General features: G+C 39.0%; 1 protein-coding gene across 2 annotated transcripts in view; it reads left to right on the top strand.

Moving 5' to 3' along the window:
• Positions 1-1,747: 1,747 nt before the first annotated feature.
• The window catches only part of LOC126341588 (uncharacterized), a 151,778-nt gene continuing 138,201 nt past the window's right edge, over positions 1,748-15,324 (top strand). For both annotated transcript variants that reach the window (XR_007565154.1, XM_050001785.1), the window contains exons 1-2: positions 1,748-1,927; positions 13,855-13,975. Coding sequence is in view for 1 of the 2 variants with exons in the window: in XM_050001785.1 (XP_049857742.1) it covers positions 1,886-1,927; positions 13,855-13,975 (163 nt within the window). In the remaining variant the exon portion in view is untranslated. The remainder of the gene's footprint in view (positions 1,928-13,854; positions 13,976-15,324) is intronic.

Genomic DNA, 15,324 nt, shown 5'->3' on the forward strand with positions numbered 1-15,324 from the left:
TTCTGTCACTTGTTTGCTCGTAGTCCCTTAATCTTTATATTCATTCTTTCCTCTCAGTTCTTTCCTTTGATAGTTATTTCTTTTTTCTTTCTCTCTATATTAATCTTTCTGATATCATCTCATCTTTTCTTTATTTTATCTTTCCTTCTGAATCTTTTTATCTTCCTCCAGATCAACGTTTAGAAAACATCACTTCTTTGTAATGGCCGTATTTGCAAGTCTCATAAAGCGTCGACAAAACATTTCATTAACTTACATTTTCCTTAGCTGTAAACTAGTTTTTCAGTCCGAGGAATTTCCTTTCTAACTCTTATTCTTATTTCTACAATTTTGTTTCCTTCGTCATGTCAAACTCGGTAACCATAAACACGGTCGTCTCAGATCTGATTGCTGTTCTCCTCTTTTTCCCTTTTCAGCTGATATAACTTGAACAACATATAAAAGTTATTGTAATTGTCTTTGCGGATCACTAATATCTAAATCCCTCTGTTATGTTCTTTTGTAAGAAATGGTAGACGAACAGCCTAATTTTCGATTAAATTTTTTTTTCAGTCGCTTTGAGCCATGTTCACATGCAGCTGACTAGAATTATGTAGACTCGCGTAAAATTGTACTTCAACTTATCAGAAACACTGCTTTTGATCACTGCAGTAGTAACGTTAAACCATGTGCACCATTTAACTCACTTAAAGTGTAACCTTTTCCATGTAGCTTAAAAATTAAAAACATAGTAGTCGTTTTTGGCATGGCAAAGCGCTGCTTTATATGCGGGCTCTTTCTAGTTTATCACTCACAAGCAAAATTAGGAGACGTCATGATGTTTGCTCTGATGTGCAGAAGAAAATGTCGTACCGTCCAATCGCCATTCATTTTCATCGACCAATAACTGCTGCACCAAAATTTTAGGAGTGTTTTGACAATTTGTCTTCAGCAAAACGTTCCATCATCGTCACTTTCAGTTTAGATCTATATTTAAAATGTAACAACCCAGGAAATATATCAGTTTTAACGCATAAATCGATTCGAATGACTTAGGATATTCGTTTGAAATATTGGCTCTGTCAGGAGTGTCAGGTAACGTTTTCCTGACGACGTATTCCACCTCTTAGCTACTCCAGTATGTAAGGAAGCTTGTTTGTTAAAACATTATACAACACACTCTCAATGCCAGTAGAGCATTAGGAATGATTAAATGTGTAGAATGACAGGGAATCCTGTTGCGTGAAAGGTGGTAATCTAATGGTCGTGAATTCGCATATTGGTTCGGATACGACTGTAGCTTTCGATCAGTGTGTCCTTTGCGTGTGATAATCTAATGGATTTAGGTGACTCTTTCTCTGTTGCCACAATGTTTGTGATGCCTAAAATATTCTAAAGAACCTATAATATTGGGATACGCTGGAAGCTTGTCAAGCTAGGCACATGCGACTCGTTTTGCAGAAGATGGAAACCGACTCAAGCCTAAGAAAACCAGTGATCTCTATTAGTCCTTGTATCATCTAGTATCGTGCGACTTTAGATGAAGTGTGTAAAAGTTGCCGGTGGCGTGGGGTTACTAACTAAAACTGGAAGTACAAGAGGAATTTAGTAACGGCTGTAAACAGTATTGTACAAATGAGGACCTTCTAATGAATTTCCTAATGAGCACAATACTAATTAGTGTACGAGAAAGTTAATCAATTTAACTTGTTTTATTCTCTGACTTGATTCTCCAAGGAACATGCAAAGCAAAGACTACATTTCTTTGTTAGGACGTTTACGTATTCGTTTGTTCACTAGATCCATCGTTGGTGGACGGATCCCTGTCATGAATTATTACAACTAACAACTCCGTTTTTATCATCTCCAGCCGCTTTCCTCCTCACAATCTGGTCCATATTACTTGATGAACTCAGAAAAGACCAAAACCATGGACAAACCGAAAGAGGTATGTGACTATTTTAAATATCGGTATCTAGTCTGGATTACTCATTTACTTTTCTCTACAACACATAATTTGTTACAAAAGCATTACTAATGTTCGCATAAGGCGTATGGTCAATCATTAAACTTAAAAACACATCTTCTGTGCAGAAATAATGAAATACGTACCCCTTCAAACTCTTCTACTTCAGCAATACATACCTTCATCGGAAGCAATTCGCATGCGAGAATCTTGCTTGTCGTAGAAATAGAGCCTTAGTTACGTGTTGCCACCTCAGCCTGCTTTGTATTTTTCATAGCGTGAGTCAAAATATTCTTCGGATGTTACTCTATTATGAAACGTTACTGAATTTAGGTCATAGTTTTAGTGATACAGAAAGGAAAGTATGTCAAATTTGGAACGAAAGTTGGCAACGACGGGTTCTTTCCGTAACTAGAAAGGGTTAAACTAATCACAAAGCAGAATCACCATCTCGTTTTAATGTCGTAAGAAATATGGACGGAATTTTGCTCATTTAGGAAATACATACAAATAGATCATGCACTCCCTTATCTAAGCTGAGATGAACTGTGAAACCAACATCATGTCATAGTTGGAACAAGGCTAAGTCACTTATTAAGCGCAATGCAAAAAGTGAGGGTGTATCTCTTCTTATCGCTTTTAATAAGCGGAACACGTAATGGTTCTTCAGTGAATTCCTCTTCAACCGATACCAGTGGACTGGAAAACTGTTACCACTTGAACAGGGAGCATTTCGTTTTCAGGCGTATTCTCAAAAACACATGTAAAATTTCCTTTGAACTGATATGAATGAAATGCGCTTTGATCTGTCACGTATCATTTTTTACACCAAATACGTGTTTTTATTAGAGTTTAATAACCCAGTACGATAAACACTTATTGCTAAGCGAACTTTTGAAGTGAGCCAGCCTTAACAACAATCGTTCGTCATACATTAAGTTTTGTATATGAGGATCAACACACATACGAGCTTCCTGCATTGATTATTATAACAAATTAACTCCATTTCGCTACTGACCTATACAAATATTTACACCCCACTCAACTATTGAAGCTTTCCTGTCAGTTTCGTGACTGCTAAACCTCTGATAAAAGCATATTCAGTGACACTAATCATGGATTTTTGTATAAACTAAGCTACACTTGAGCTAAATGCCGTTTCAGAGAAAACGAAACTATACTTTTGACAGATTGATTCTGGTGGGTAACGAATTTCTTTACAGTTAGATTGATAAAAGAACAGAGAAAGGAATCGTACATTTTGTTGTGTAGTTTTCTATTTTTCCTCTATTACGAGATACAATGTTATCTATGTCGTTTTTTTTTTTCATCTTCGCTAATGTTATGTATGTCGCTATTTTTCGCCTTCTCTTTGAAGTTGACCTATATACTGGGTATAAAGTTTACTGTTCTAGGCTTTTTCGCCGTCACTAGTACTGCTATGATACTTTTCAGTCGATATTATTACTGTCGAAGGCGAAAAAGGTTTCATCCCGCTTTTCAATAGACTTACATAGAATACCAGTGCTAGCGATGGCGAAAAACTAGACATAGACAAAATTTGTATTCCGTACTTCAGTTGACTTATGTAGGTCAGCTGTAGCATGGAATGCAGATTTTATGTATATCGCTTTTTTTCGCCTTTGCGTAGGTTTTTTCGCCGTCGCTAGTACTACTATGATTTTTCAGTCTGTTCTATTACTATCGAAGGTGTAAAAAGAAACTGCATCCCTCATGCCAATATACCTATGTAGGACGCCAATGCTAGCGAAGGCGAGAAACTCGACTTACGTAAAATTCCTATCTAGTACTTCAGTTGACGTATATAAGTCAACGTATGTAAGTCAACTGAAGTATAGAATACAGATTTTATGTACGTCGCTTTTTCGCCTTTGCTTATTTCTACTGAGGTAGAGGATGCGGATGTACGTAGTTGAGGTATACAGTTCGTCTGAAGTATGGGTTACAAATTTTACGGATTTCGGTCATTTCACTTTTGCTATTACTAGTATCAACTCCAGAATAGGTTGCCAGTAGCAGCGGAGGCGAAAAAAGCAACAACTGTAAAATTTGTATCCTGTACTTCAGTTGACCAACATAAGTCAACTAATGAATGGGACACTGGGGCTAGCTAAGGAGAAAAAGTCGACATATGTTAAATTTGTATCACGTACTACTGTAAACCAATACGGATCACCTGAAGTTGGTGATACAACTCATATCTGTCAACTGAGGCAGTCCATGTTAACGTGACGTCCGTCCCCTTTCTTTTCTTTCTTTGTAGAACTAGTGTCCCATTCTTCCGATGAGCTGTACGTAAGCTGAACAGTACAAAACAAGGACTCAAATAAGCGATAGACCTAACATTATGTTAGAAATATTGATGTACGTGATATATGACTATCATCTGGTTTCTCTGTCCTGCATTTCTTTGTTTTTCAACTTTCATCTTTGCTGTTAAATCTGCGCAATACATCTCTTGAAACTTTTGACATCATTGGTCAAAGCCGAATGGTTGTATCCCGTTCTTCGATAATCATATTATAAAAATGCATGTACATATGTATTTCTGGTTATTACTGAAGAATGGGATACAACCTGTAAGCTTTGGCTAATGATGTAAGAAGTTACCACAGATGATGTATTGCACAGATTCAACAGCAAAGTCGAATATTGAGAACAAAAGGAATACAGGACAGAGAAAACAGATGGTATACATATATAACATATATTCATATTTTGAACATAATGTTATGTATATCGGTTCTTTACCAGTATACTATTCGTCAGTTGACCTATATATAGTTCAAACTCAGTTGACCTATATAGCTCAACTGAAGAATAGGATAATAGTGCAAGAAATGAAAAAAGGGCCAAATAACATTATCATGGGATACCTCAATTGGTACATGTGAGTTGTATCCCGAACTTCAGCTGATCTGTATAGGTTAACTGCTGTACGGGATAAAAATTTAACGTAAAAATTTGTATCCCATACTTCAGTTGAACTTTATAGATCAAGAATAGGATACTAATGCTAGCGAAGATGAAAAAAATCTACGTACGTAACGTTGGCCTCCTGTATCTCAGTTGATCTATATAGGTCAACTAAAGTACGGGATAAAAAAATTTTTCACCTTCGGTACTAATAGTATTGACTCGAAATTATCTTAGTATACTAGCGACAGCGAAAAAACCTAGACCAGTAAAATTTTCATAGCGTACTTCAGTTGATCTTAGTATGTCAGCTGAAGAACAGATGCTAGTGTTAGCGAAGGCGAAAAACGGCACACCTAAAATTTGTATCCTATATTTCTGTCGACCTATATAGGTCAACTGAAGAATAGGATACTAGAGCCAGTGAAGGCGAAAAATAGCGACATATATAACATTTGTATCCCTTACTTTAGTGGACCTATATAGGTCAACTCAAGTATGGGTTTGTAGTTCATTTGAAGTACAGGATGCCAATGTTATTTATGTCGCGTGTTTGGTCTTTGCTAGCACTAGGAGAGAGAAAACAGATAGTATACATAAATAACATACATTCATATTTCGAACATAATGTTATGCATATCGATTCTTTTAGTCCTAGTATCGACGTACGTAACGCTGGCGTCCTGTATCTCAGTTAATCTACACGAAGGTGAAAAAAAGCGACATACATAAAAGTTATACCCCATGCTTCAGTTGACCTATATAGGCTGACGGTATCTCTACCGAGCAGGTGTCAATGATCTTGAATTTAAGAATAACTATTTGTACATACATGTTCCGAATTTATTGATAAATTTCATTACATTGTTTCTCAAATACCAGCTGACAAACCCAGTCTTGCGCGGGTATTCATTTGGCCAATTTTCTTTTAGAAATGAAAACAAAAAATGAGCTGTGGTGGAGTGTAATATCATGGATAGTTCCTATGAGCCAGTTCATTTCTTTGTTTTCGTTTCTAACAGAAAGTGGCAAAATGAATACCCACGCAAAGCGGGGTTTGTCAGCTGGTATGTAAGAAACAAACAATGTAATGATATTTATCGATAAATTCGAAACGTGTATGTACGAACAGTTATTCTTAAAGACAAGATCATTGACACTTGTTTGGTAGCGATGGCGTCAGCCTATAATTTAATGCCTTGACTCGAAAAATGTGTTTCCAAGCAGTTTTCAATAACTTAACGTGTGGCACGAAATGCTATTCCCTTCCACCTACGTTTCTGTGCAAGCAAACTCTTGCATGAAAAAATTACAATAAAAATTTTTCATAACTCGTCCACAGCCCGTATTCACTTATTAACTGATCAAGAAATTAGTTTCAGTGTAATGTCATGCGGTATCTCGTCTACGAACCCAGGCTGCTAACGACGAACATCGATCTCGTTCTAACTTACAGGTTAATCTGCTGCTACAACCTTTATTCCTCATTCACATTCATTAGTTTCGATAACTCAACAAATTGTCATTTGGCTACATTACACATCGCTATAACCAAGAATTGGTATTTGATTTTGTGTGCCGTTGATGGGAAGAGGGGGCAGGGGGGAGAATATTTTGTCATAGAACATCTATCATAGTAAGTAAAACTGTAATATTTGAAATTCGCGATTTCTGTGCCTTCCGGAAATAAGTTATTGCGAACCCAAGATTCTGGTAGCAGGATTTCAGATTTCAGTAAACTGATCAGCTTTGTTATCTCGTCATTTAAAACGAGCCTACTTATCCAGATATCCGAATAAGCCTCGTCCTCTGGCATGGGTTTTAATGCCGTGAGATGAGTATGCGCAGGGGTGAAACCGGTATACGCAGGGATGAAACTATCATGTACCATGAGTTACGGACTGCACAGCGCACTGCCTGTGAAAGGCTGGGATTCGAGTCCCGATAAGGAAACCAATTTCATCTTGTTTCATCGTTGTGTATAGTACTTTAATGCGAAAAAAATATCTCTGAAACATATATCAATTAATGAACACAACAAATTGCCATGCTACCGCATAATGCTGCATAGTGGCACTTCAGTGCACTACATACTGTAACTGCCTATCGTTACTTCTGTCGTGCGTGGTGTAGTCATCGTTGAATACATTGTAGATACGGTCACTAAAGCGAGTTCACAGGCTATTTCTGCGACATCCTAATTGTTATATAAAACACAGTCGAATGGCGGTGACTCAAAATAACCACGGTATGCGCCCCAGTAAACGGCTGCACTTACTTCCTGTATTCGACACGTACTTGGATAATGAACGACATTGTAAACGTTGTATCATATTATTGTCCAGGTAATTCCTCTCTCGACAAACTCTTTGAGCCGAACGTTTTTTCTCTTAATAATCAATCCGATTTTTAAACACCATGCTATCTGTTTTGTTTCTGTTAACTTTGTTCAGCCTAAAATGTTCAGTATTTGTTTTACACATCATTTTGAAACAAGGGATCTTCAGTCAAAAGTCCAGCAGAATACCGTATCTGATATAGTGCGAACAGGACGCTATAACGTGATAGTCGGTTACAAGCTTAGACCGACTATAAGACCTTCCAAGGAGACAGGAACGGTCAAATTGAATAGGGATGGGCTGAACGACTAGTTTCGAATACTAGTTATCGCAGTTATTTTCCGGTAACAGTTACTTGTAACGGTTTTAAATAACTTCGAAAAATAACTTATTCATACTACCAAATGCACCAACATATCCTTCCGCAGCTGGTAAAGTTCTTGCTGATGCAGTTACTTTGCGGTTAATAGTAACTGGCAGGAATACCAGGTAACTGTGTCATACTGTCAAGCTCAGCTGACTATGTATGTATGCAGCAATCCTTAGCTGAATAAGTTTATCGGTATTTCTGCTGTTTAGCAAAATGAAATACTATACAAGTAATGGTGGTAACGGGATAGTAGAGTACATTTTTCATGGGCAAGGTCTACGTTTGAGAAAAACTAAGATTATGATGATAAATATTTGAATAAGGCTTTAAGGATTGCCCTCAATATTATTTCAGCTGACGACATATTAAGTTGTACTTTAAAACCGATTATTTCTGCGTACATAACTTTTGTTCGGGTTCAGAAGTTTCTCATTGTGGTGACCCGCAAACAGGATTGCTGACATACATTGTATACTCACTCAATTTCCTTTTATCAGCAACCTCTATCTGTATCTTTCCATCGAACTAAGAATATCATAAGGCCACAGTGATTTATCCTTGGCCACATAGTGCGACACCGAATTATAATTATACAATCGATAAATAGATGACGTGTATTATCAGCTGCTGCTCACCTGTAATTTCCATGGTAGTACGAACATCACATGGTCTGTGTCTTCATTATTCGTGGTAAGAGAGAATGAGACCGAAGGGGAAGTGACGAAGTACGTACGACGTATGCACGTTAGCAACCTGATAACGCGGGATTGGCATTTGCTGAAATAACGTGTACTAATAGCCGGTTACTTCACTAACTTAGTTGGCATTCTACTCTCATGTTTCATACTCCTGCTTTCTTGTTTTTGATCTGTACAGAAGGCAGCTGCACTTTGCAAGAGGATTTAAATAAAATCATATACAAAAAAAGTTAAACCTTTAGAATTGGCATATCTAGTGGTTGCTCTAATCTGTAGCTTAGAGTTTCCACACTGCAGCATTAAATATCAGTGACTCAATGAAACACACAGTGAAAACTGACGACCACGTCTATAGCAACTTTATAACGGATTCATATTGATTTCACGCTAATGTTACATCAAGAAACGAGAAAATCTGCGTGATTCACGTTATGCATAACGTCAGGATCATGATACGCGCCGTGGTTTTTAACAGAAACTTAAGTTTTTATTTATTTTATTTTGCTGTTCTTGCCTTCATTATTTTCTTCCAAGTAGGTGGCATCCTCCCGAATGTTCATCCCTGGGCTTACAGCAATGGTCCCCAACATTTTCTGAGATATTACTCCCACCATCATCAAAATTAGTGCCTAATTAAACTTCGTAATGAATAAGAACTTTCTTTGAAGACTCATTTTTAAAATAACGGAAGATAAACGATACTCCGTTTTTGTAGATGTGTTATTAAACCACACTTTAATGACTGAACTGGTAGTATATTTCTAATAACTGTTTTTTATAGAATAATAAAGCAGCTTTCAGCGCAAATCGGGCACTACCTACCTAAAAGGTACCCTAAGAAAAGAAAACTGACAACCTCCCCCCTCCCCCCCCCCCCGGCATTTCAAATAAACTAAATTAAAGTGTGTGCACTATTATTAGGTCTGGTGTTTGTAAATCACTTGATGGCTGGGCTCCATACTTCTGAACTGGCAGAAATTCGAAGCTTTTCTGCTGCTAATGCTTTGTATCTGACCTCTGTCACTGATCATAACAATAACAACACAGCGAAGGCCCTACAATAATGTAGTAGTAATTGTAAAATGCGTAATGAAGCGATTTATGATCTATTGCGGGAACCACCTACGAATCAGACAAAACATTTTCAAGAGATATTTAAGCGTATTTGATGTACGAGAACATGCTGAAAAGTTATGCCGCCTCATTTTTTATAGGAAAACTCTTGAATTTTTTAAATAAAACAAACGTTATTAACATTCTGTGTCTTCTCTTCATGTCTGCACATTTATTCCTCAACAAAATCACCGTTCCACCGAACACTTTTCTCCCAACGAGAGGCCAGTTTGTTGATACCTTCACTGTAGAATTTTTTACTGTGTTGACAGAGTCACCTCACTTCTGATTGCACCGCTTCATCACTACCAAGTGAAATGCTCGAAGGAGTTCTTTAAGTTTTGGAAACAGATGGAAATGAGATGAGGCCAAATCAGGACAATACGGAGGATAATCGATGACAGTGAAGCCAAGGCGTCGTACTGTTGCAGATATCGAAGTGCTCGCATGTGGTCTGGCAAACTCTTCAAATTCGAAACTCGATTGCAGGAATGCGGTTTTTTACGCACCTCCATAGTTACGTTACATACGGCCTTGTTACTCAGTTCGATTTGGAGCCATATAGCGGCAAAGAGTTGCAAATATGTAAGCATGAAGACTAAATATGAAGAATATTAATAACGTTTGTCTTCTTTAAAAAGTTTTCATGAGTTTTCACATAAACAATCGAAAACATTATTTTTTCAGTATGCCCTCGTATATGACGCAGTTTTACTGCTATAGGTGCATGGTGCAAAGTATCTGTGCAGTCGGACAACTATGTGAAAAAGATGTTCACACATTCATTTCACAATCTGTAACCTCCACCAAACTGTGTCACACGTTAGCGCTTAATACTTGAAATAAAATATAATTACTGGTAACTTATGTAATCTGTATTACAGTCCTACGAAATAGTGATAATAGTGATGATCTTTTAAAAGCAATTTGATTTCGTAACGGAAACACAATTGTGCCGCTTTATTTTTACCCCTCAGGTAATTACATATTACCCCTTAGGGAATAATTAACCTCACCTTGGGAACAACTGATATATAGGTACCTGTTATAGTAACGTATTTGTCACAGTATAGGACTTCATGCCAAGGGAAGAACTGCTTACCACACGTGCCTGTGGGGCAATTGCTTATTCTTTCAAGATAGAATGTTGGAGCTGTCAGCATCTAATAGTTTTATTACGGACCCAGTGTCCTTAACAATTGCACCACCTTAATCGTTTGCTCTGGGTAGGGCAGTGGCGGTTTACACACAGTACAGGAAAGCTTATGTTACAGACCCCGCAGTCTGGTCTACAATTGTTTGGGGGAAACTATCTATTAGTTACGATTTTAAAATAACAGTAGTGTTAAGAATTCTCTGCGTCTGATTGTGCAGTAGTTTTAAACCATTGGAAGTAACAGATCATACAATTGTGTGTATTTCCGAACATTAAGAATGCAAATGTTGTAGTTCCTCTTATTATAGTGTTTTACGTCTCAAGCTTGTAATAGCTTAAGAGTATTTCTAACTATAAGAGTTTGTTTTTTTATTTACAAAGCATCTTCAGCTTTCATTCTGTAAATTTAGTATACATATTTCAACGCTACGTCATCTACAGATTAAAAACTGTCTTCCTTTATAAATATATGCATAGCAATATGTAGAAATATATCATAACTTCTGAAAACGCTTTGTAAGTAAAAGCGAAACGTGTCTGGTGAAAAGCATTCTCTAAATGCAGTAAGCCTAAGACGGGTAAAACAATAATTTCTGTATAACAGCTAATGCGAAAGATTGCCATCACATACGTTATAATTCTAGTTCATTCAAACACATTTTACGTGTTACAAGTTGTATCAAGCGTTTTATATACATGTTGTCGACGGAGATTGCTTCATTGTCAACAAAGGTGGACTTAAATTCATTTGCTGATACATCCTCACGGCATACTACTTTGACCCCAAAGTGATATTGGCAAACAGCCAGAAACCTACCAAAACGTAACGGCTTTTCGTTGGACTTTTAGGTTCATTTTAATCTAACTCAGTTAGTGCTGTATAAATGATTTTTTATGTTCCTTTTACTAATTTTAAGCTCAGGCATAGCGTGTCACTTCAGTAGATTTGCCTAACATATTTCAACATATTTCTTTAAAGTTTTGAAGCATTTTAATAATTTCATCTCGTCTTCATTCACGCTCAAGTGGCGTCAAATGCAGGGTGTTTCAAAAAGAACATACGTATTTCAAACGCATATATTTATCAAACTTCAAGACATTCGAAAATGAAACTTTACACCGAGACATGACCTAGTCACGGCCTGGGGAATGTTTCCAGAAACATCCCCCCAAGCTGTGGCTAAGCCATGTCTCCGCAGTATCCTTTCTTTCAGGAGTGCTAGTTCTGCAAGGTTCGCAGGAGAGCTTCTGTAAAGTTTGGAAGGTAGGAGACGAGATACTGGCAGAAGTAAAGCTGTGAGTGCCGGGCGTGAGTCGTGCTTCGGTAGCTCAGATGGTAGAGCACTTGCCCGCGAAAGGCAAAGGTCCCGATTTCGAGTCTCGGTCAGGCACACAGTTTTAATCTGCCAGGAAGTTTAATAGGGAGATACTGCTGACCGTTAACCGTTTTTCTATCAGAGGAGAATGGGCCGTAAACAGATGATCGGGATATCGCACAAAACACATTGACTTTGGGCGAACCTCGTACATGAGCAGTGGCTGCATGTGGGTTCAATATGCCCAAATTAGAACATTGTGTTTGTTTACCTGAACACTAACGTGGAAAGTCTCTTCATCACTGAACACAATGCGTTGTGCGAAAGTGTTATCATTGTCAATAGCATCAAGAACCTCGTTACAAAATGCCACACGTTTGCGTTTGTCATCAGAACGCAGAGCTTGTAACAGCTGAAACCTGTACGGCTTCATAACCAACCCACGTCTCAAAACTCGCCAAATTCTTGTTGTAGGCAGTTGTAACTTGCGACTGGCACTACGAGTTGATTTTGAAGGGCTACGTTGGAAAGCAGTTTAAATTCGTGCAACATTTTCTTCAGAAACACGAGGGCGGCTAGGACTCTTTCCTTTTCCTACACATCATATATCTATAAACTTTCGAATGTTCCACCCACTCGGAGGATCAATTTGGTACCTCAACCTTAAACGTCTTTGCGCTGTAATCACGGAGTTGCACTTCACTAACTCGAGAACACAAAATGATTTCTGCTGCGGAGTAGCCATATGAAACATTCCACGGTTACCAAGCAAAACAGAAAATATCTGACATCTAGCGGCTATTAATATAAACTAGACTATGTATTGGTTTCTCCAGTAACAGAGCCGAGGCCCAGCGATCGATAGTGTGGACAAAATAATACTTTGTAATACGTATGTTCTGTATAGGGTGGGGCGGAGCAAATTGCCTATTTAGAAATTCAATTTTAAAAAGTTTGCGGAGTTGCTTTAATTCTTTGAACAGTGTCATGTACAACCTTTAAATCAAGTTTACACAGTTTTAAATATATCAGCCAATTGGGGTCCATTGTTCCCAGTACACTGCGTTAATCGAACTCAAAAGGTTCGTCCAACTCTTTCCAGTGTATCGATATGTACGTTGGCGACAGCTTGACGAAGGTTGTTCTTCAAGTGAACAACGAGCCTATGACCATCGTTGTAAAAAATGTGATTTTAGATAATAGTCGCACGGGGCGACGTGCTGGCCAGTGTAGAACGCCCCTCAAGGAGATCAGGCGTCCAACACTGGGAAGTGTTGACACGAAACAGTCATTGATACACGCGCTGTGTGTGCTGTTGCACTTTCCTGCTGGAACCGTACATCTCCCACATCCATCTCGTTGAGAGCTGACAGAAAAACTCATATGGCCATAACTGTCAGAAGTCACCGAAACTGATCGTTTTCTTACAAGAAAAAAAAAGTGGACCAGTTACTGCAGCTCTTGGTAGCGCACACCAAACAGTTGCCCGTTCTGAATGTAGAGGACGGTGATGATCTCGTATGGGGTTCAGGGCTCCAATGGCGCATCTTATGCTTTGACATCTTACCATGTCAGTGTTTTGGGGTGACATTGACGCTCGTGGAAGCCCACATTTTTTTTTCCTTGGACAGTTTCTCTGAAGAAGTTGTTTACCCATCAAAAAAGTGGTTCTGGAATGATTTATGGAAAAACGTCTATACTTTTGGAGCTATACACAACTGTTTTACCTCGAACATTCTGTATCCTTATCGCAAGTTCTTACTATACACTGAGTCTTCCGTTAGCGCAATGTAGTAGGAGTATTTGACATAATTCCAAAACGTATTCTATGATTTGCAATTTTAGCGATCTGTTTTTCGTAGTTTTGTGACCCACTTTTTTTTCTGCTTCTGAAGTACATACGTAGATGATGATGAGAGGCTTGTTTTTTCTGCTTGTGAAAGATGTACGTGATGAGGTGAAGCTTGCCCTTCTGAACAGGCTAACCTGGACGAGCTCGCCGTGGGCGTGCTGCGCTGCGTACGCAGGCTCCTGGAACTGTTGGAGCGCTGCGTGCGTACCGACGCCATGCAGACCAAAGACACAGCCACCAATACTACGGGCAAGTACATCACATTCATGTCGTCTCCTCTCTGCTAATTACAATGACTTCTGTTACATGGCAGTATTACACAGAAGCAGTTTGTACTGAACTTAGATACACAGATGTGACCCAGTGTACTAAACTGAGTTTTTCATTGTTGTTTCCGTCACAAAACATGCTTCCTTATACAACTTCATCCTGCAGAACTCACAGTAGATGTTTTGGTTTACTGTAAAATAAATTAAGCACTAGCGAAATCTCTCTGACACAGAGTGCCCTGGAGATTCACGGTACTTATTATCCAAAAGAAGATTTCAGTGCAGAAGAGTACAATACACTAGAAGAATTTGGACAGTCTACTGTAATTCAGAAGATATGATTAATTGCTTTACTTTTCAAATGAAGCCTTAAAGAACAACACTTAATTGCACGGCCGTAGCATTACTATTTGTGTCTGTATTGACAAACGGTAGAATAGATCATGTCCCTTGTAGCATAAATTCCTTCTCCATCGCAAATATCCACCAGGATGCGATGTTTGAGTGGTATATATACCAGTACTTCACATATTTTTGGCTTATATCTGATATTAGCACCTTTTTAGAAATAGACTCAGCTCGACGGAACCAAATACACTCCTGGAAATTCAAATAAGAACACCGTGAATTCATTGTCCCAGGAAGGGGAAACTTTATTGACACATTCCTGGGGTCAGATACATCACATGATCACACTGACAGAACCACAGGCACATAGACACAGGCAACAGAGCATGCACAATGTCGGCACTAGTACAGTGTATATCCACCTTTCGCAGCAATTCAGGCTGCTATTCTCCCATGGAGACGATCGTAGAGATGCTGGATGTAGTCCTGTGGAACGGCTTGCCATGCCATTTCCACCTGGCGCCTCAGTTGGACCAGCGTTCGTGCTGGACGTGTAGACCGTGTGAGACGACGCTTCATCCAGTCCCAAACATGCTCAATGGGGACAGATCCGGAGATCTTGCTGGCCAGGGTAGTTGACTTACACCTTCTAGAGCACGTTGGGTGGCACGGGATACATGCGGACGTGCATTGTCCTGTTGGAACAGCAAGTTCCTTTGCCGGTCTAGGAATGGTAGAACGATGGGTTCGATGACGGTTTGGATGTACCGTGCACTATTCAGTGTCCCCTCGACGATCACCAGAGGTGTACGGCCAGTGTAGGAGATCGCTCCCCACACCATGATGCCGGGTGTTGGCCCTGTGTGCCTCGGTCGTATGCAGTCCTGATTGTGGCGCTCACCTGCACGGCGCCAAACATGCATACGACCATCATTGGCACCTAGGCAGAAGCGACTCTCATCGCTGAAGACGACACGTCTC

Source organism: Schistocerca gregaria, chromosome 1 (assembly GCF_023897955.1).
Source record: "Schistocerca gregaria isolate iqSchGreg1 chromosome 1, iqSchGreg1.2, whole genome shotgun sequence".
Classification (NCBI taxonomy): domain Eukaryota; kingdom Metazoa; phylum Arthropoda; class Insecta; order Orthoptera; family Acrididae; genus Schistocerca; species Schistocerca gregaria.